At 37.9% G+C, this 15,745-nt stretch overlaps 1 protein-coding gene across 1 annotated transcript in view; it reads left to right on the top strand.

The window, feature by feature from the left end:
• Positions 1-14,454, top strand: part of LOC127799370 (membrane-anchored ubiquitin-fold protein 4) — a 50,555-nt gene extending 36,101 nt beyond the window's left edge. The window contains exon 4 of the mRNA XM_052333353.1: positions 14,079-14,454. Within this exon, the coding sequence (XP_052189313.1) occupies positions 14,079-14,134 (56 nt within the window). The 3' untranslated portion in view covers positions 14,135-14,454. The remainder of the gene's footprint in view (positions 1-14,078) is intronic.
• Positions 14,455-15,745: the final 1,291 nt, after the last annotated feature.

The raw sequence follows: 15,745 nt of genomic DNA, 5'->3' as shown, positions 1-15,745 counted from the left end.
AAAGAAAAAAAAAAGAAAGATGGAGCAAAAATATGAAAGACATGGTTAAATCTAATTTTTTCTTAGTTACAAGACAAATTGAAAATATTAGAACGGGTACTAATTAGGGACTTCTAGGTTTTTCTTTCCTTTTTATTTCTTTTGAGGGTTTCTTTCCTTTTTATTTCTTTTTTTTGGGGGGGGGGGGGGGGGGGGGGGGAATGGGTGTTAACCCTCTTGATGCCTTTCCCTTCTTCTTTTTCTTGGATTGCCCATCAGTCAAGAGTCATCCACTAATGATGGGTGATGCTATTTAGAGGCAACATTACCAGGTTAGGCATGTAAACTCTTCAATCCCTTGCTTGAACCTTTTCACATTGTGGGCTTCTGGCTTTGTCCATATTCGTTTCTAAGAAAGCATTCTCCTTTGTGACTTAGGTAGTTGGGCTCACCTTTGGTTATCAGTTGTTGCCTTTCTTCATCTGCTTGCTCTTTCTATATTGTATTATCCCTTCCACTTGGTGGGTTGTTTTATCATTCTTATGTCTAAGTAGTAAGCACTAACCCTTTATTTTGGGGGATGTACTTGTGTTTGATGCATGTTGGACATGAATACTTGAACACTTTAGATACTGGTTTGACATGCCAAATGGCGACTCTAATTTTTATTATTATTTTCATTTTATACATGTCTAGAATACGTGATGTGCACAAGTTTCCAATGGTTGAATGTGAGACGAACCTAACTAAGGAGACAAAAGTTCTTTTCGTAGAGCTTTTAAATTTGTTTTAGGGTATTGATAAGACAACTGAGCCTAGCTACCATTTTAACAAGAATATGTAATGTTTTCTGTTTTCTTTCTTTCTATATGTTAAATAGTGTTTGTTATTAGACACGTATCCCAAAATAAAAATTTGTGTTAGGAGTTGTGGAGAAATACTAGAAGTTTCTTAATTAAAGTCAGATTGTATCAAGGATTTGCACTAAATCCCTTATTTTGGCTAGATTTTTCTATTGCTTGCCTTCATGGCTTGGTACATGTTATTTACAGACGAAATTGTTTTAGTAGATGAGACCCAAAAAGCATGAATACTAACTCAAATTGTGGTGAGGCTTGAAGATCAAACCATTCTAAGAAGCACAAATTATGAAAAAAATTTATTGACATTTTCACTTTGTTTTAATTTTAGCATGTGCTTCTGTACGAATAAGAGTGTGTGTGTATATATTCATCACTGGTATGTACATCAATTTATATACATATATTCTAGTCCTAGATTAGGAATCTACATTAATGACAAATCTATACAATAATAGGAAGCAACAGGAGTAGGAAACCGCTAATTACAGTTATACATGTTCTATTTCCTATTAGACCAAGCTATATTTAGTAACACAGAATAAAAGAGAGAGCTAGTGATTCGGTCATGTGGAGAGCTGAATCATTCTTGATTTTTCACGCTCCCCCTCAAGCTGGTCTAAAGATATCTTCCATGACCAGATTGCTTATCAGTTTGTCGAACTGTCTTCTATGTAGCCCCTTTGTAAGTATATCCACTATTTCATCATTGGTTGGAATGTAAGGCATACAAGTCAGCTTGTTGTCAAGCTTTTCTTTGATAAAATGTTTGTCAACTTGCACATGTTTGGTTTTGTCATGGAGAACTGGGTTGTGGGCAATAGAGATTGCAGCTTTGTTGTCACAATATATTTTCATAGGAGATTTAGATGCTTTCAATTCTTCCAGCAGTCTTTTGATCCATATACCCTCACATATCCCTTGAGCAACTGCCCTAAACTCAACTTTTGCACTACTTCGTGCCACCACATTATGTTTTTTACTTCACCACGTAACAAGATTTCCTCCCACAAAGGCACACTAACTTGAGGTTGATCTTTTGTCAACAACATTGCCAGCCCAATCAGCATCAGTATAGACCTCAATCTGCAGATGCCCATGTCTTTTAAACAATAACCCTTTTGTAAGGGTCCCCTTTAGGTACCTCAAGATTCTGTACGCCAATGTTATTAAAGGCCCAAGGCGCACTAAGGCGCACAAGGGTCTTGGAGCTTGAGGCACAAGTCAAGAAGTGCGCCTAGTTGAACTATGTGCATGCTAACAAAAAAGAAAAAAGAAAAAATATATGTTCTAGTTGAAGAATAAGGTATAAAATAGGTCCTAACTCCTAATAATATATTCACAAGAATGTTATAAAAAAAAAAAAAATTCAACATATACTAACTAAGAAAAATATTAAAACAAGTTATATACTTGTAAATTCCAGTAAAACACATCCAATCATATTTCATAAATCGACATATAAACATCACAAAAGTTAAAAGAATTTGTAAGAAAAATCTTTAACTAAACTTAGATTAATTCTTAAACAATTTGTAGATCTTAAATCCTAATTAAGATTAACTAATTATAAATTTTTAAATAATCTAAAAATCATCCTCATCGTCAATCCCATCATTAGCAACATCATCTCTAATATCCTCTTCTTCCATATCATATCCCTCTTCCTCTTCGTCTTCATCATATCCCTCTTCCTCTCCATCTTCAATTAGTGTTTAGTTATAATTGGAATTGGAATTTGAGAACTTTCCTTTTCCTTTTAGGATTGGATTCTATTAAAAAATACAACAATAAATAAAATACCAATTTCAATTAGTATTTACTTGGAATATGAAAAGTTTCCTTTTCTTATTAGGATTCCATTAAAAGTTACAATAATAAACATTTAAAAGATAAAACAATCAAAATTTTATTAAAAACAGCTAGGCGCGCCTAAGCCCAAGGTTGCACCTGAGGGCCTAGGCACACCCCTGCACACTTTGCTAGCATTTGCCTGCCTGGGACCCTTCCAGGCACCAAAATTGTGCCTTGGTGCACCTTGCGCCTAGATGCACCTTTAATAACACTGTTGTACATAGCTTCAAAGTGTTCAGGACCTTGTGAATGCATAAATTGACTCACCTTGCTTACAACAAAGGAAGTATTGAGTCGCGTATGAGATAAATAGATCAACCTTCCAACTACTAGATGCTGATATTGTTCCATATTGACCACCTTTTTAGCTTGGGCTGGTTGTAACTTTAGGTTGGCTTCAATTGGAGTTTCCATTGCTTTGTAACCTAATAAACTTGTCTTACCAAGTAGATCAAGAATATATTTGTGTTAGCAAACAAAAATACCTTCTTTCGATCTAGCAAAATCCATTCCGAGAAAGTACTTTAGCTTGCCCATGTTCTTAATTTCAAAGTCACTGACAAGATCTTTTTTTAACTTCTCCATTTTAGCTACATCATTACCAATTGGGATTATGTCGTCCACATAAACAATCAAGATAACAATTTTACCTTCTCTTGAATGCTTATAGAACAAGGTATGGTCTATTTGACTTTGGCAATAATCGTGGCCTTTTACAGCCTTTCCAAAGCATTCAAACCATACTTTGGGTGATTGTTTTCCTTAACCTGCATGCTTTCCTGCTGCCAAATTTCTCTTCAAATCTAGGAGGCAAGCTCATAAATACTTCCTCTTCCAAGTCTCCATTCAAGAAGGCATTTTTCACATCCAATTGGTGTAGAGACCAGTTGAAATTTACAGCCAGACTCTGATTGAATTTAACTTTGCGACAGGGACGAAAGTCTCATGGTAATCAATTCCATAAATTTGTGTAAATCCCTTGGCCATTAGTCTCGCCTCGTTTCTTTCTATACCTCCATCTGTATTGCATTTTATATTAAACATCAGTTTGCATCCCACTGTTTTCTTACCCCTTTGTAGGTCAACTATCTCCCAAGTATGATTTTTCCTTGGAGCATTCATCTCTTCCAAAACTGCAGATTTCCAATTTTGATCATCTAGAGCTTCCTGTATGTTTCTTGGGACAAATAGGTGAGAGCTCTTAGCAGTAAAAGTTTTATGGTTGTTAGAGGTTTTCATATGACAAGTATTTTGAAGTGGGATGATTAGTACAGGAATGAATACCTGAGCTATTGGGATGTCAAGATCTGAGGGCTCATTAGGAATGGAATTAGAATTTGAAGAAGTAGGAGTTGGAATCAAGGAATTACCTGGAAGATTCCTAGGCCCACACTTTGAGATTCGGATTGGCCTTGTGCTAGTGTAATAGGAAGACCCCTTTCTTTTTGTATGATTTTTCCTTTTAGTATAAATCTGAAGTTCAGAATCCAGGTTTTGTTGTAGTATTCCTCCACCTGAATCTGGATCAATGATATTTGGCAAACATAGACTGGGATTGGGAGCATTTTGTTTCTCTAAAACCTGATTTGTTGCAGGCTATTCCAGAATTGTATTGGGTAGAGATATATCACTCTAAAAATTATCTTCCCCTATCTCATTCTCCCCCGAGGAGAATTTTTAAAAAATGGTTCATGTTCAACAAAGGTCACATCCTTACTTGCATTTTTTTGGTTTTCAGATTGTAGCATTTGTACCCCTTTTTGTTAGGTGCATACCCTATGAAAACACATTTTCCTGCCCTAGGGTCTAGTTTGGACCTGAATTTAGCAGGTATGTGAACATAAACTGCGCAACCAAACACCTTAAGAGGAACACCTCCTGAAATTTTAAATTCTGGAAAAACAAGTTTCAAACAATCCAATGGAGTTGTATATTTTAAGATCCTAGTAGGCATCCTATTAATCAAATAAGCTTCTGTCAATGCTACCTTACCCCATAAATATTTTGGTAAGTTTGCTGAAAACATAATAGAGCAACTTCAAGTAAATGTTTGTTTTTCGTTCAGCAATTCTATTTTGTTTCAGGGCATCTCGTTTCTTTTTCCTTTAAATTTTTTTCCAATTCTTCATTGAAATATTCCGTTATTCCAATTTTGGTTTGGAATTGATTTTCAATCATGTTAGAAAAATCTTTAAATAATCTTGCTACTTCAGTTTTTTCACTCATCAAAAAAATCCAACACAATCGTGTATGATCATCAATGGAAGTGTCAAACCATTTTTTGCCAATTAAAGTTGTGACTTTAGAGGGACCCCCAAACATCACTATGAACCAATTAAAAAGGTTTTGAGGCACAATATGGTTTTGCAACATGCGTAGAACGATGACTTTTAGACAAGTAGCAGCTTAAAGCTTTCACATTGAAATAAAGAAACATCCATATTTTTAAACAACCTAGGAAATAAATGTTTTAAGATATTGAAAAATGGAATGTCCTAGTCTACGATGTCAAAGCATTATTTGATTGTAAAGAGGAATGGAGCAAACACTGCTCAAACTCAAACCTTGAGCACTAGATTTTTTTACTGAAGGAGCTGCCATCAAAATAGTAGAGTCCATTTATCATCCTAGCACTGCCAATCATTCTCCCAGAGTTTTGGTCCTGGAATTTACAATGAGATTTGTAAAAGATAACATAGCAGTTAGATTCTTCGGATAGTTTACTCACAGATAAAAGGTTACTGCCAAGGTACATGAAGGACAGATTTAAGGTAGATATTCTCTGAAATTTTGATTGAGCCTTTTCCAGCAATAGATGAGAAATTATCATCAGCAATTCTGACATTTTCATTTCCAGGACAAGTAGAATAAGTATCAAATAAGTGGGATGAACTAGTCTTATAATCAAATGCACCTGAATCTACAATCCAAGGTGCGAAATTTGAAAAACAAGATAGAATGATAGGATCACTACCTGTTTGAGCAACTGACACACTAGGAATACTAGATGAGGAATTGGACTTCAGCAACCTTAGAAGATGATCCATCTGCTCCTTGGTGAATGAATTGGTTTCAGCTTCATGTGCAGTAGGGTAAGTACAACCAGGTTTCTCGCTGTTCTTGGGTTTTCAGTTTTCTGGTTTCCCATGGATAACCCAACAGGTCTCCTGTGTATGATGGGGTTTATTACAATGATCGCACCAAACTTTAGGTTTCTCCTGCTGGCTCACCTTATGCACCTTAGCATCAACCACCATTGTCGAGGTTTCAGTGTGTCTCAGTTTTTTTCCCAAGCATAACCTGCCTCCGACTTTCTTCCCTTTGGACTTCAGGAAACACTTCACTAAGAGGTGGGAGGGGTTGCTTACTGAGTAGTCAACCTCTAACTTCATCAAACTTGATGTTGAGCCTAGCCAGGAACTTGAAAATCCGGTGGTTTTCTACCGTCTTCTTGTAGTAGTTGTAGTCTTCAGGAGATTTCCATTCATAGTCATTGAATAGATCTAGATCTTGCCACAACCTTTTCAGTGAATTGAAAATCTGGTGGTTTTCTGGATAAAAACCTTCTATGCAAACTAATAGTAAAAAAATTGCTTATATAAAATTTTCTTGTATAAAATTTATTTGATCAAAGTTTCATTTGTATGAACTTTTTTATATAAATTTATAATTTTTTGTGCCATGAGAAGAAAAATAGTTTTTAAATTTTAGTATTTGCTACCTCATCTAAATCAATGATGTGACAGATGATGTCATCCCCACGTCATCTTTCTTCTAACGGTGGATTTGGATAGAGGGTGATGATGGTCCAATGATCAAAACAAGCAATAATCTAGCCATAAAAAAAAGGTTTTATCAAGCTATTGGAAAAAATTAAAAACACGTTCTAAAATAGAAATGAAGTGAAAAGTCAGTAAGATCAGTACTTTTTCCATTATTTGTCGTTCTAAGAAAATATTAACTTTAGATATCATGGATCACGTATTTAAAAATGAAAAAGTTGTTGAGGATGTTACTCACAAAACTAATGTAGGATGGTTAAAATGAGAATTGCTTTTATCATTTTATGCAATGCTGAAATTCCTTTTAAGCACAAAAAAGAAGTGTGTTATTGGAAGGTTTTTAGACCAGTTTTGTTGTATGACACCAAAAAAAGGGTAGTCAAACAACCAATAGGTACAAAAAAATGAATATAATTGAGATGGTAATGTTATGGTAGATATACAACGTTACAAGAAAATAAAAAAATAGAAGAAATGCCTATCAAAAATATAATGCATGAGATGTGTTTAAAATGATTTTAACATTGAGGGAAAAAAATGCTATATCGAATGTATTGAAGCAAGTTGTGGAAAAATGAAGAATGGTAAACCAATTAAATCGATTATTGTAATGGTAGAAGCATGAAAATACATGGGAAAAAGAACTATTAAACGAAACAGGATGTTGGAAAAGTGGAGAAAGATCAAGCTAATGAGTCATATCATAAAACTTTGGAAGCTAATGATTTAGCAAATATTAAAGAGAGAAACTAAGGTCTTTGAAAACCAATTTAGTTTTATGTCTAATAGGTCAACAATGAAAGATATTATTGTCTTGTGACAAGGGTAACTGTGTAATAGCCTTCTATTAGAAGAAGGGTAATAGTGTAAATAAAAGGGACAGGCAGTTAGAAGGATAGAAGAATGTAGAAGCTCGGTAGTTAGTAGCATGTAATTCAAATATTGGCGCCACTCCTCGAGGAGGGTACATAAGCCAACACACGCTCCAATATTGGCATCACTCCTCGAGGAGGGTACAGAAGCCAACACACGCTGTTGGAGTGGGCATGATTGAATACAATTGAATCTCATTTCTCTCTTTTATATTCTCTCTCGACTCCCTCTCTCTTTTCTCTGTATTCTCTCCCTTTCCTTGATTCGGAATTCCCGCGCAATTCATCCAAAATTGCGAGAGAATTCCTTGTCAGAATCGAGTTATGACAATTTGGTATTAGAGCAAGTTCTTGGGCGATTGGGTAGACCATGGCAGATGGAACACGGATGAAGCAGATGGAGGCGCAACTCCAGCAGGTGATGGCGTCGGTATCGGTGATGCAAAATAGGATGAATATGTTTGAAAATTTGGTGGAAAGAAGGATCGAGCGGTGAATGTATGGCGTGAGGAAAGTAGAACACAGGCTGCTCGATTGGAGGAGTTGATGAGAGAACAAAACCAAACCCCCTAAGATCACATGTATCAGTTTATGCTGATGCTCTCGCGCTAAACTCAAGTACACATCTAACTTGAGTTCCCTCCGAGGGAGCACTCTAAATCGATCCTAAATGGCTAGAGAGGTAATTCCAGATCAGAGGGATTTGCCGAAGTGGAAATAGAGCAATCGATGATGGAGGAAATGCGGGAATTAGGAGGCTAAGCGTGGCACACAGATCGAACTAGATCGGCTCGCTTATTCCTTGAATGGAGATTCCACTATTTGATGGCTAGAACCTGAGGTGGTGGGTGAGGCGATGTGAGAGAGTGTTTAGCCTCTACAATATGGCCGAACAACAGAAGGTAATAATTGCTGCAGCCTACCTTAACGATGCAGGAGACACATAGTATCAAGGTTGGATGGGAGTGAAGGAACAGTGCGCCTGGGAAGAATTCGTGGAGGGGTTATGTGGGAGATTTGGGGAGAGAGGAATGTTAGATGTGGTGGAAGAATTTAATAAGCTTAGACAAGGGGGGTTTGTGCAAGCTTACCAAAAGAGGTTTGAGGAGTTGAAGGCCCTCATGCTAATCTCCAATCCCACCCTTACCGAGGGATATTTCGTGTCAAGTTTCATTAGCGGCTTAAACGAGGAGATTCACCCCACTGTGAAAATATTCCAACCCAAAACAGTACAAGCAGCCACGGAGTGTGCTAACTTGCAAGAGTTTACAGTAGAGGCATTAACAAAGAAGCAAAAGGGGGTGACCAAAGGATGGCAGGCGATGCCTCTGCAACAGAGTAATCGGGGTGGAATAAGGAGGGTGAAACATGGGGACAAAGTAGCAAGGGGTTAGCTTTCCCGGCTCCATCTCAATCATTCAGAGACAATTTGAGGGAGCAGAGGAGGTTGGCAAGGCTTTGCTTTAGATGTGGGGACAAGTACACCCCGGGTCATCAGTGCAAACGCCAATTACTACTACTAGAAGGAACATAGGAAGAGGAGGAAGAGGTTAGCCCAACAGATAACCAAGAGAAAGAAGAAGAGTATGAGAAAATGGAGATTTCCCTTCATGCTCTAAGGGGAGTGTCCACAAGTAAGATAATAAAAGTAGATGGTAAAGCATAGGAGAATGACCTATCAATACTCATTGACAATGGAAGCACACATAGCTTCCTCGATGAAGGCGTAGCTAAGAGGGTTCAATGCAGACTAACAGGGACTCAACCGTTGTCCGTCACTATCGCGAATGGACAAAAAGTAATTTGCAAATCAGCCTGTATGGGATTCTGTTGGTAGATGCAGGGAGAAGTCTTCGAAGCTGACTTAAGACTTCTTAGATTAGGAGGCTGTGACATGGTCTTGGGCGTGGACTGGATGAGAGAAGTAAGCCCCATTTGCTTTGATTTCAAGAAAATGGAAGTTACTTTCGAGAAAGGGGGAAAAATAATGACTATCACGGGCAATGCAGCGGTTGGTACTTGCAAGCTTATCTCAGGAAAGAGATTGCATAAGCTATTCAAAAACAAGTGGACACAGGTGATTCAATTGTTCTCGATACAAGCAGTTAACCAGGAGGAGGAAGAACCAGACTATGGTGGGAAACTTATGCTGGACTCAAAAGAGGAATGGCTCCATTCCCTGGGAGATAAACCAATTGGACTTACTGGATGTACTCTTAGGGTGCGTTTGATAGGGGTGGAAAATGAGGGTGGAATTCATTTTCCATCTAAATTCCAGGAAATTCTATCAAACAGCTTTTTAATTCCATGGAATTCGAATTCCATCTTAGTTCAAAAAGTGAAGATTTTTCTTGAAATCAAGGAATTGGAATTCCTAGCGGTTGGGGTGAGAATTGAAATTCCATAGAATTGAAATTCTACTCTCATTTTTCATCTCTATCAAACGCACCCTTAGTTGAATTTGAAGATTTGTTTGAGGAGCCTAAGGTTCTGCCACCCCCTAGACCTTTGGACCATACTATAAACCTTAAACCTAATGCCGAGCCAGTTAACATTCGTTCTTATCGGTACCCCCCAAAACAAAAGGCTGAGATCGAACGCATGATAAAAGAAATGTTACACCAATCAGTTATAAGACCTAGCATCAGCCCATATGCCTCCCCTCTACTCTTAGTAAAAAAGAAAGATGACAGTTGGCGGTTTTGTATTGACTACCGCTAACTCAACTCTCTTACGATTAAGAACAAGTTCCCCATTCCCATCATCGAGGACCTATTAGATGGATTACATGGGGCCAAAGTTTTCTCTAAACTCGACCTCTATTCAGGGTATCATCAAATTTGTATGAACCCCCAAGATATCCATAAAACAACCTTTAGAACCCACCAAGAGCACTACTAATTCTTGGTAATACCCTTTGAATTGACCAACACACCTGCAACCTTCCAAGTCCTCATGAACCAGACATTTGAGCCTTACCTACGCCAATTCATTTTGGTCTTCTTTGATGATATCCTAATTTACAGCCCCAATTTTCCTAAGCACCTAGAGCACTTAAGGACAACTCTGCAAATCCTCAGATTCAATAAGTTGTTCATCAAGAAATCTAAATATGCCTTTGCATAGACCCAGGTGGAATATCTTGGCCACATTATATCTGAAAAGAGAGTGAGCACGGACCCTCAGAAGATGGCAACAATGATTGCTTGGCCAAGGCCGACGAACGTGAAGGCATTACGGGGATTTTTGGGCCTTACAGGCTGTTACAGAAGGTTTGTTAAAAATTACAGCATCATCAGTAAGCCATTAACTGAGTTGCTGAAGGAGGGGTTCCTTTGGGGTGAGGAAGCTGAAGTCACCTTTGATAGGCTGAAGAAGGCCATGAGTGAGGTTCCTACATTCGGCCTCCTTGATTTCAACCAGTTGTTTGTATTAGAGACCAATGCCTGCAATTATGGGGTTGGAGCAATGTTGGCACTAGGGGGTAGACCGTTGGCCTTTATCAGTCAGGCTTTATCACTCGAGCACTGGGGCCTCAGTGTGTACGAGAAAGAACTACTGGTTGTTCTAATAGTGGTAGAGAAATGGAGACACTATTTGGAGGGGAGTAAAGTCATTATCCAAATGGACCATGAAAGTCTAAAGTTCTTATTGTAACAGAAACTCCACACACACCTCCAAAGGAAATGTATGTCTAAACTAATGGGTCGTGGTTATATTATCTAATACAGGAAGGGACATGAGAACAAAGCAATAAACGCCCTTTCCTGCTGCATGGAAGAGGGGACTTCGACGACAATGACTTCTATTGTACCCGAATGGTATTTGGAAGTGGCATCTAGTTATGAGAAGGAAGAATGGACTAGAGAGCTAATGGAGCAATTGACTCTAGACCCTAGACCCAACTAGCAGAATGGGCTATTCATTAAAGAATGGACTGCTAAAGTATAAAGAAAAATTGGTGATTGGGGATGATGAGTTGCTACGAAGAAAGATCTTGACAGCCCTACATGATTCTCCTGTGGGAGGCCACTTAGGGGTTCAGAGTACTTACAACAGAGTCCATTAGTTATTCTATTGTCTGGGGCTGAAGAAGGCGGTGCAAGAATACGTGAAGGGCTTTGATATTTGCAGCCGGTGTAAGCATGAGAATATCCACCCATAGGGCTATTACAACCGTTGCCTATGTTGGAGCAGTCTTGGTCAAGCATCAACATGGACTTTGTGGAAGCATTGCCCAAGTCAAAGGGCAAGGACTGCATACTGGTAGTCGTGGATAGACTTATGAAGTACGGCCACTTTCTAAGCCTAGCACATCCCTTCACGACCCAAGAAGTTGCACGGGTGTTTCTAGGCCAGGTGGGTAAATTGCATGGATTGCCCCAAGTCATTGTGATAGATCGGGACAAAGTCTTCACAAGCCTACTTTGGAGGGAGCTAATGAGGTCACTGGGCACACAATTCCATATGTCATCTGCCTACCACTCAGAAACAAATGGACAGACAGAATGGGTCAATCAGTGTCTTGAAACCTATCTCCGGTGCGTGTGCTTAGTGCACTCGACGGGGTGGCACAAATGGCTACCCTTGGCATAATGGTGGTACAACAGCAATCGCCATTTCATTCTAAAGATGACTCCATTCGAGGCACTATTCGGGTACAAACCACCAGTACTACACATTAGTGGAGATATCCTAATTTGGTGGCCATAGTTGATGACTATTTGGATCAGCAGCAGCAAGTCATGCAAACTCTAAAAAAGGAATGGGCAAGTGCCCAAAACCGGATGAAATAGTATGCTGATAAGAAAAGGAGCGAACGATCCTTCTCAGTTGGGGACCGGGTATATTTGAAACTCAGGCAAGCACAATTAAAGATTCTCTCCTCAAAGGTAGTGACTAAACTCAGTCCCAAGTTTTATGAACCTTATGAGGTGCTAGCCTGGGTGGGAAAGGTGGTGTATAGACTACAGTTACTAGAAGAGACCTCTATCCATCCAATTTTTCATGTATCTCTGCTCAAACCCTCTCCAGGCAGTAGTCCGGTGAGTGCTACCCTACCCCCGACAATTCCAGAGATCCAACAGGTGGCTGAACCTATAGCTATTGTGGGCGAAAGAGTGATCTACAAACAGAACCTACCCCTTACACAGGTGCTAGTGCGATGGTCCACCCTACACTTGGAGAATAACACATGGGAGTACTTACCGGACTTACTCCAACAATTCCCAAAGGTGGTAGGACTACTCTTAACTCTTTTTGAAGACAAGAAGAATTGCAAGGGGAGGGGAATTGTCACGTGACAAGGGTAACCGTATAATAGCCTATTAGAAGAAGGGAAGGGTAATAGTGTAAATAAAAGGGGCAGGTAGTTAGAAGGATAGAAGAATGTGGAAGCTCGGTAGTTAGTAGCATGTAATTCAAATATTGGTGCCACTCCTTAAGGAGGGTACATAAGCCAACACACGATGTTGGAGCGGGCATAATTGAATACAATTGAATCTCATTTCTCTCTTTTATATTCTCTCTCGACTCCCTCTCTCTTTTCTCTATATTCTCTCCCTCTCCTTGATTTGCAATTCCCGCGCAATTCAGGATGAATTGCGAGAGAATTCCTTGTCAGAATCGAGTTCTGACAATTACTTACTTGGACGTCTAATGAAAAGGTTCACAAAAAGATAGAAAGAGTTGTATATGATATTTATAGAATTATAAAATAACCTATAACAAAGTCTTCAAAGAAATCTTGTGAAGAGTTCTAGAGAAAAAAGAAGCCAAAATTGCTTATATACAGGTTATTAAAGACGTATTATCAAGAAAAAAAAAGTGTGTTATGACTCCTACGGGGCATTTTCAATTACAGTTGGATTATATGAAGTTTCTTCACTGAGCTAATACCTCTTTACTGTTGTGAAACATGAACTTACATGGTACATGAAAGAAGAGGTAACCTGGTGTTTGTTATTTTGTAGACTATATTGTCTGTGTGGATGAGACAAGGAAGAAGGGAATAATAAGCTTGCATTATGGAGTAACACCGTAAATTTGAACACTTCAAATTGAGCATATTGAAAATTGAATATATATATATATATATATATATGAAATGTAAATTTAGCAGAAAACAGTAGTGTGGATGGTGTGTTGGTGAGATTTGAAGATAAAGTTATCTTATTAAAAATCATTTTAAATATATTTAATTCATTGTCAAAAAAGAAGGAAATTGCTATTGAGGGTGTTGTGCATAGAATCAAGGAATAGTTAAAGTAGATAAGTGTGGTCAACATTTTATGCAATTGTATAATGTATAATCTCTTCAAGAAGTTAGAAAAGTTTTGTTGTACGGTTACAAGACCATCTTTGTTATGTTGGGTAAAAATGTTAAATAGTTAAGTATATTAACATGGGCAGAATATGATTGCACTTGAGATGAAGATATTGTATTGGATGTGCAGATGTACAAAACAAAACAATTAAAACTGAGATTATCCTTAATAAGGTTGGACTAGTGTTTATTATCATTATTATTATTATTTAAAATTGTTTCAAATGGTATAGATTGAGTGAGTTTTTATCTATCTACCAAGTCAGTAGACAATGTAATCAAAGTGCAATTTGTTTGTAAGATGTATTGCTATGCAGTTTTTGTGATCTGGTTGCTGAATGCTGCAACTTTTTTGGGTTTTTTGGTTTATAATATGTTTTTTTTTTTTTTTGGTTGTCATGAACAGAGAAGAAGGTTGACGAGGCTCCCAAGAAAAACATATGTGCATGTTCCATATTGTGAAAAGTTAAAAAAGGAAAAGGGTTGACTGAGAATAGCTTTGTGGAGTCACGGAGAATCAGCCGGTCTGTCCGAATTGAGAAGTTGGAAAAGACAATAATATTCATAAAACAGTACATTCCTCATTTATCACATATATGTTTGTTGGAGTTGGAGTTAGAGTTAGGGTTGGAGGGAAGTTCATATGTGTAAAAGCCCACTACTACTTTGGTTATGATGTATCTCTGCCTGTTCTTATGAATTCTTGTGGTTGTTGTTGTGTACATTTTTAGCTGGGAAAAGGGATCCTCTCCTATAAATATTAAAATACAAGCTCTTCATCATATCATGCTGCCCAAGCTAAGCCTCTGCAGTGTGGTACAGCAAATGATTTGTGGCCTTTTATTTGATGAATGGGCGCTTCCCCAGGCACCCCATCTGTTAACCGACCTCTTTTGCTCGACTCGACCTCGATCGTTCCGTTGGCTTAATATGCAGGATTCTTCTTCCTCTTTACTTCTCTTTCTGCACAAACTGTTGTGTGGAGTTCGTAATAAATCATCATCCTCCAAAGGTCCTAAAAGTTACTGTGTGTGTGTGTGTTGAAATCATTCGATGTCGAGATGCAAGCACGGATGGGATCCAGTTTATAGTAACTTGTGGCACCTCTCTCTCTCTCTCTCTCTCTCTCTCTCTCTCTCTATATATATATATATATATATATCTTTTTTAGGTCTGAGTCCTTGCTCCAATGATTAATGCAACAATAATGAGAACGTGGACTGTTTCTTCCGTTCTTTCCATTTTTGTGATGTGATCGATGCATTATTATCGCAGTTAACCAAGTGTCTTACACAGTTTCTTTTAATGTGTGGGCCGGCGTCTCCATAACATTAGTAAAATATTAAACTTTAGTTCGATTAGGGCTTTATTTTATTTTGTTAAATGGGTTTGGTCACAGGTGGGTAATAAGTATATATAGATATAGATAATTGCCTTACTTTATTCTTATTATTATTAGCTACGGAAGCGTTTTCTCTTAAGCATTCAAATCTCGAACAATGTAATAGTAGCAAGTTAGAAAACATACAGATTTTGTCATGCGTTGATGAGTTATCTAATTTGCCGTCCAAGTGCTATTATCCTCTTTGAAAATCTTATGTTTCTAAGGATGTTAGGTTTTTAGAAATTAATCATTTTTTAAAGTCCACACCTGAAATTCTATGTCAGGATATGTTCTTCATTTAGATTTCTCTCTAGGAAAGTAATATCTTTAGAAACATGAAATTTACAGAAAGAGAATAATAACACTTATATCCCTTTTTTTGTATTAAAAGTAGGCAAGAAAGATGCACTAAAGGGTTGAGGATCAAATTTGTCTCTATATTGTTTATGAATATGAATAAAGGACATGCATCCAAAAACTTCAAGGGAAAAGACTAAAATTTGAAAAGTAGGAAAAGAGACACTCTCGTGAACTTCGGTGCTGGTGCTAGAGAATTTTAAAAGGAACCTTACTGATGAGGTGAGCTACAATTAGAATTACTTCTTTTCCCCCCCCCCCCCCCCCCCCCCCCAACCTCTAAAAAAAAAAAAAAATTTGAAACACGAAGATGATATAATAGGGCTCGAGTA

The sequence above is a fragment of the Diospyros lotus genome, chromosome 4 (genome assembly GCF_014633365.1).
Source record: "Diospyros lotus cultivar Yz01 chromosome 4, ASM1463336v1, whole genome shotgun sequence".
NCBI classification, from domain to species: Eukaryota; Viridiplantae; Streptophyta; class Magnoliopsida; order Ericales; family Ebenaceae; genus Diospyros; species Diospyros lotus.
This window is presented reverse-complemented; position numbering and strand designations above follow the sequence as displayed.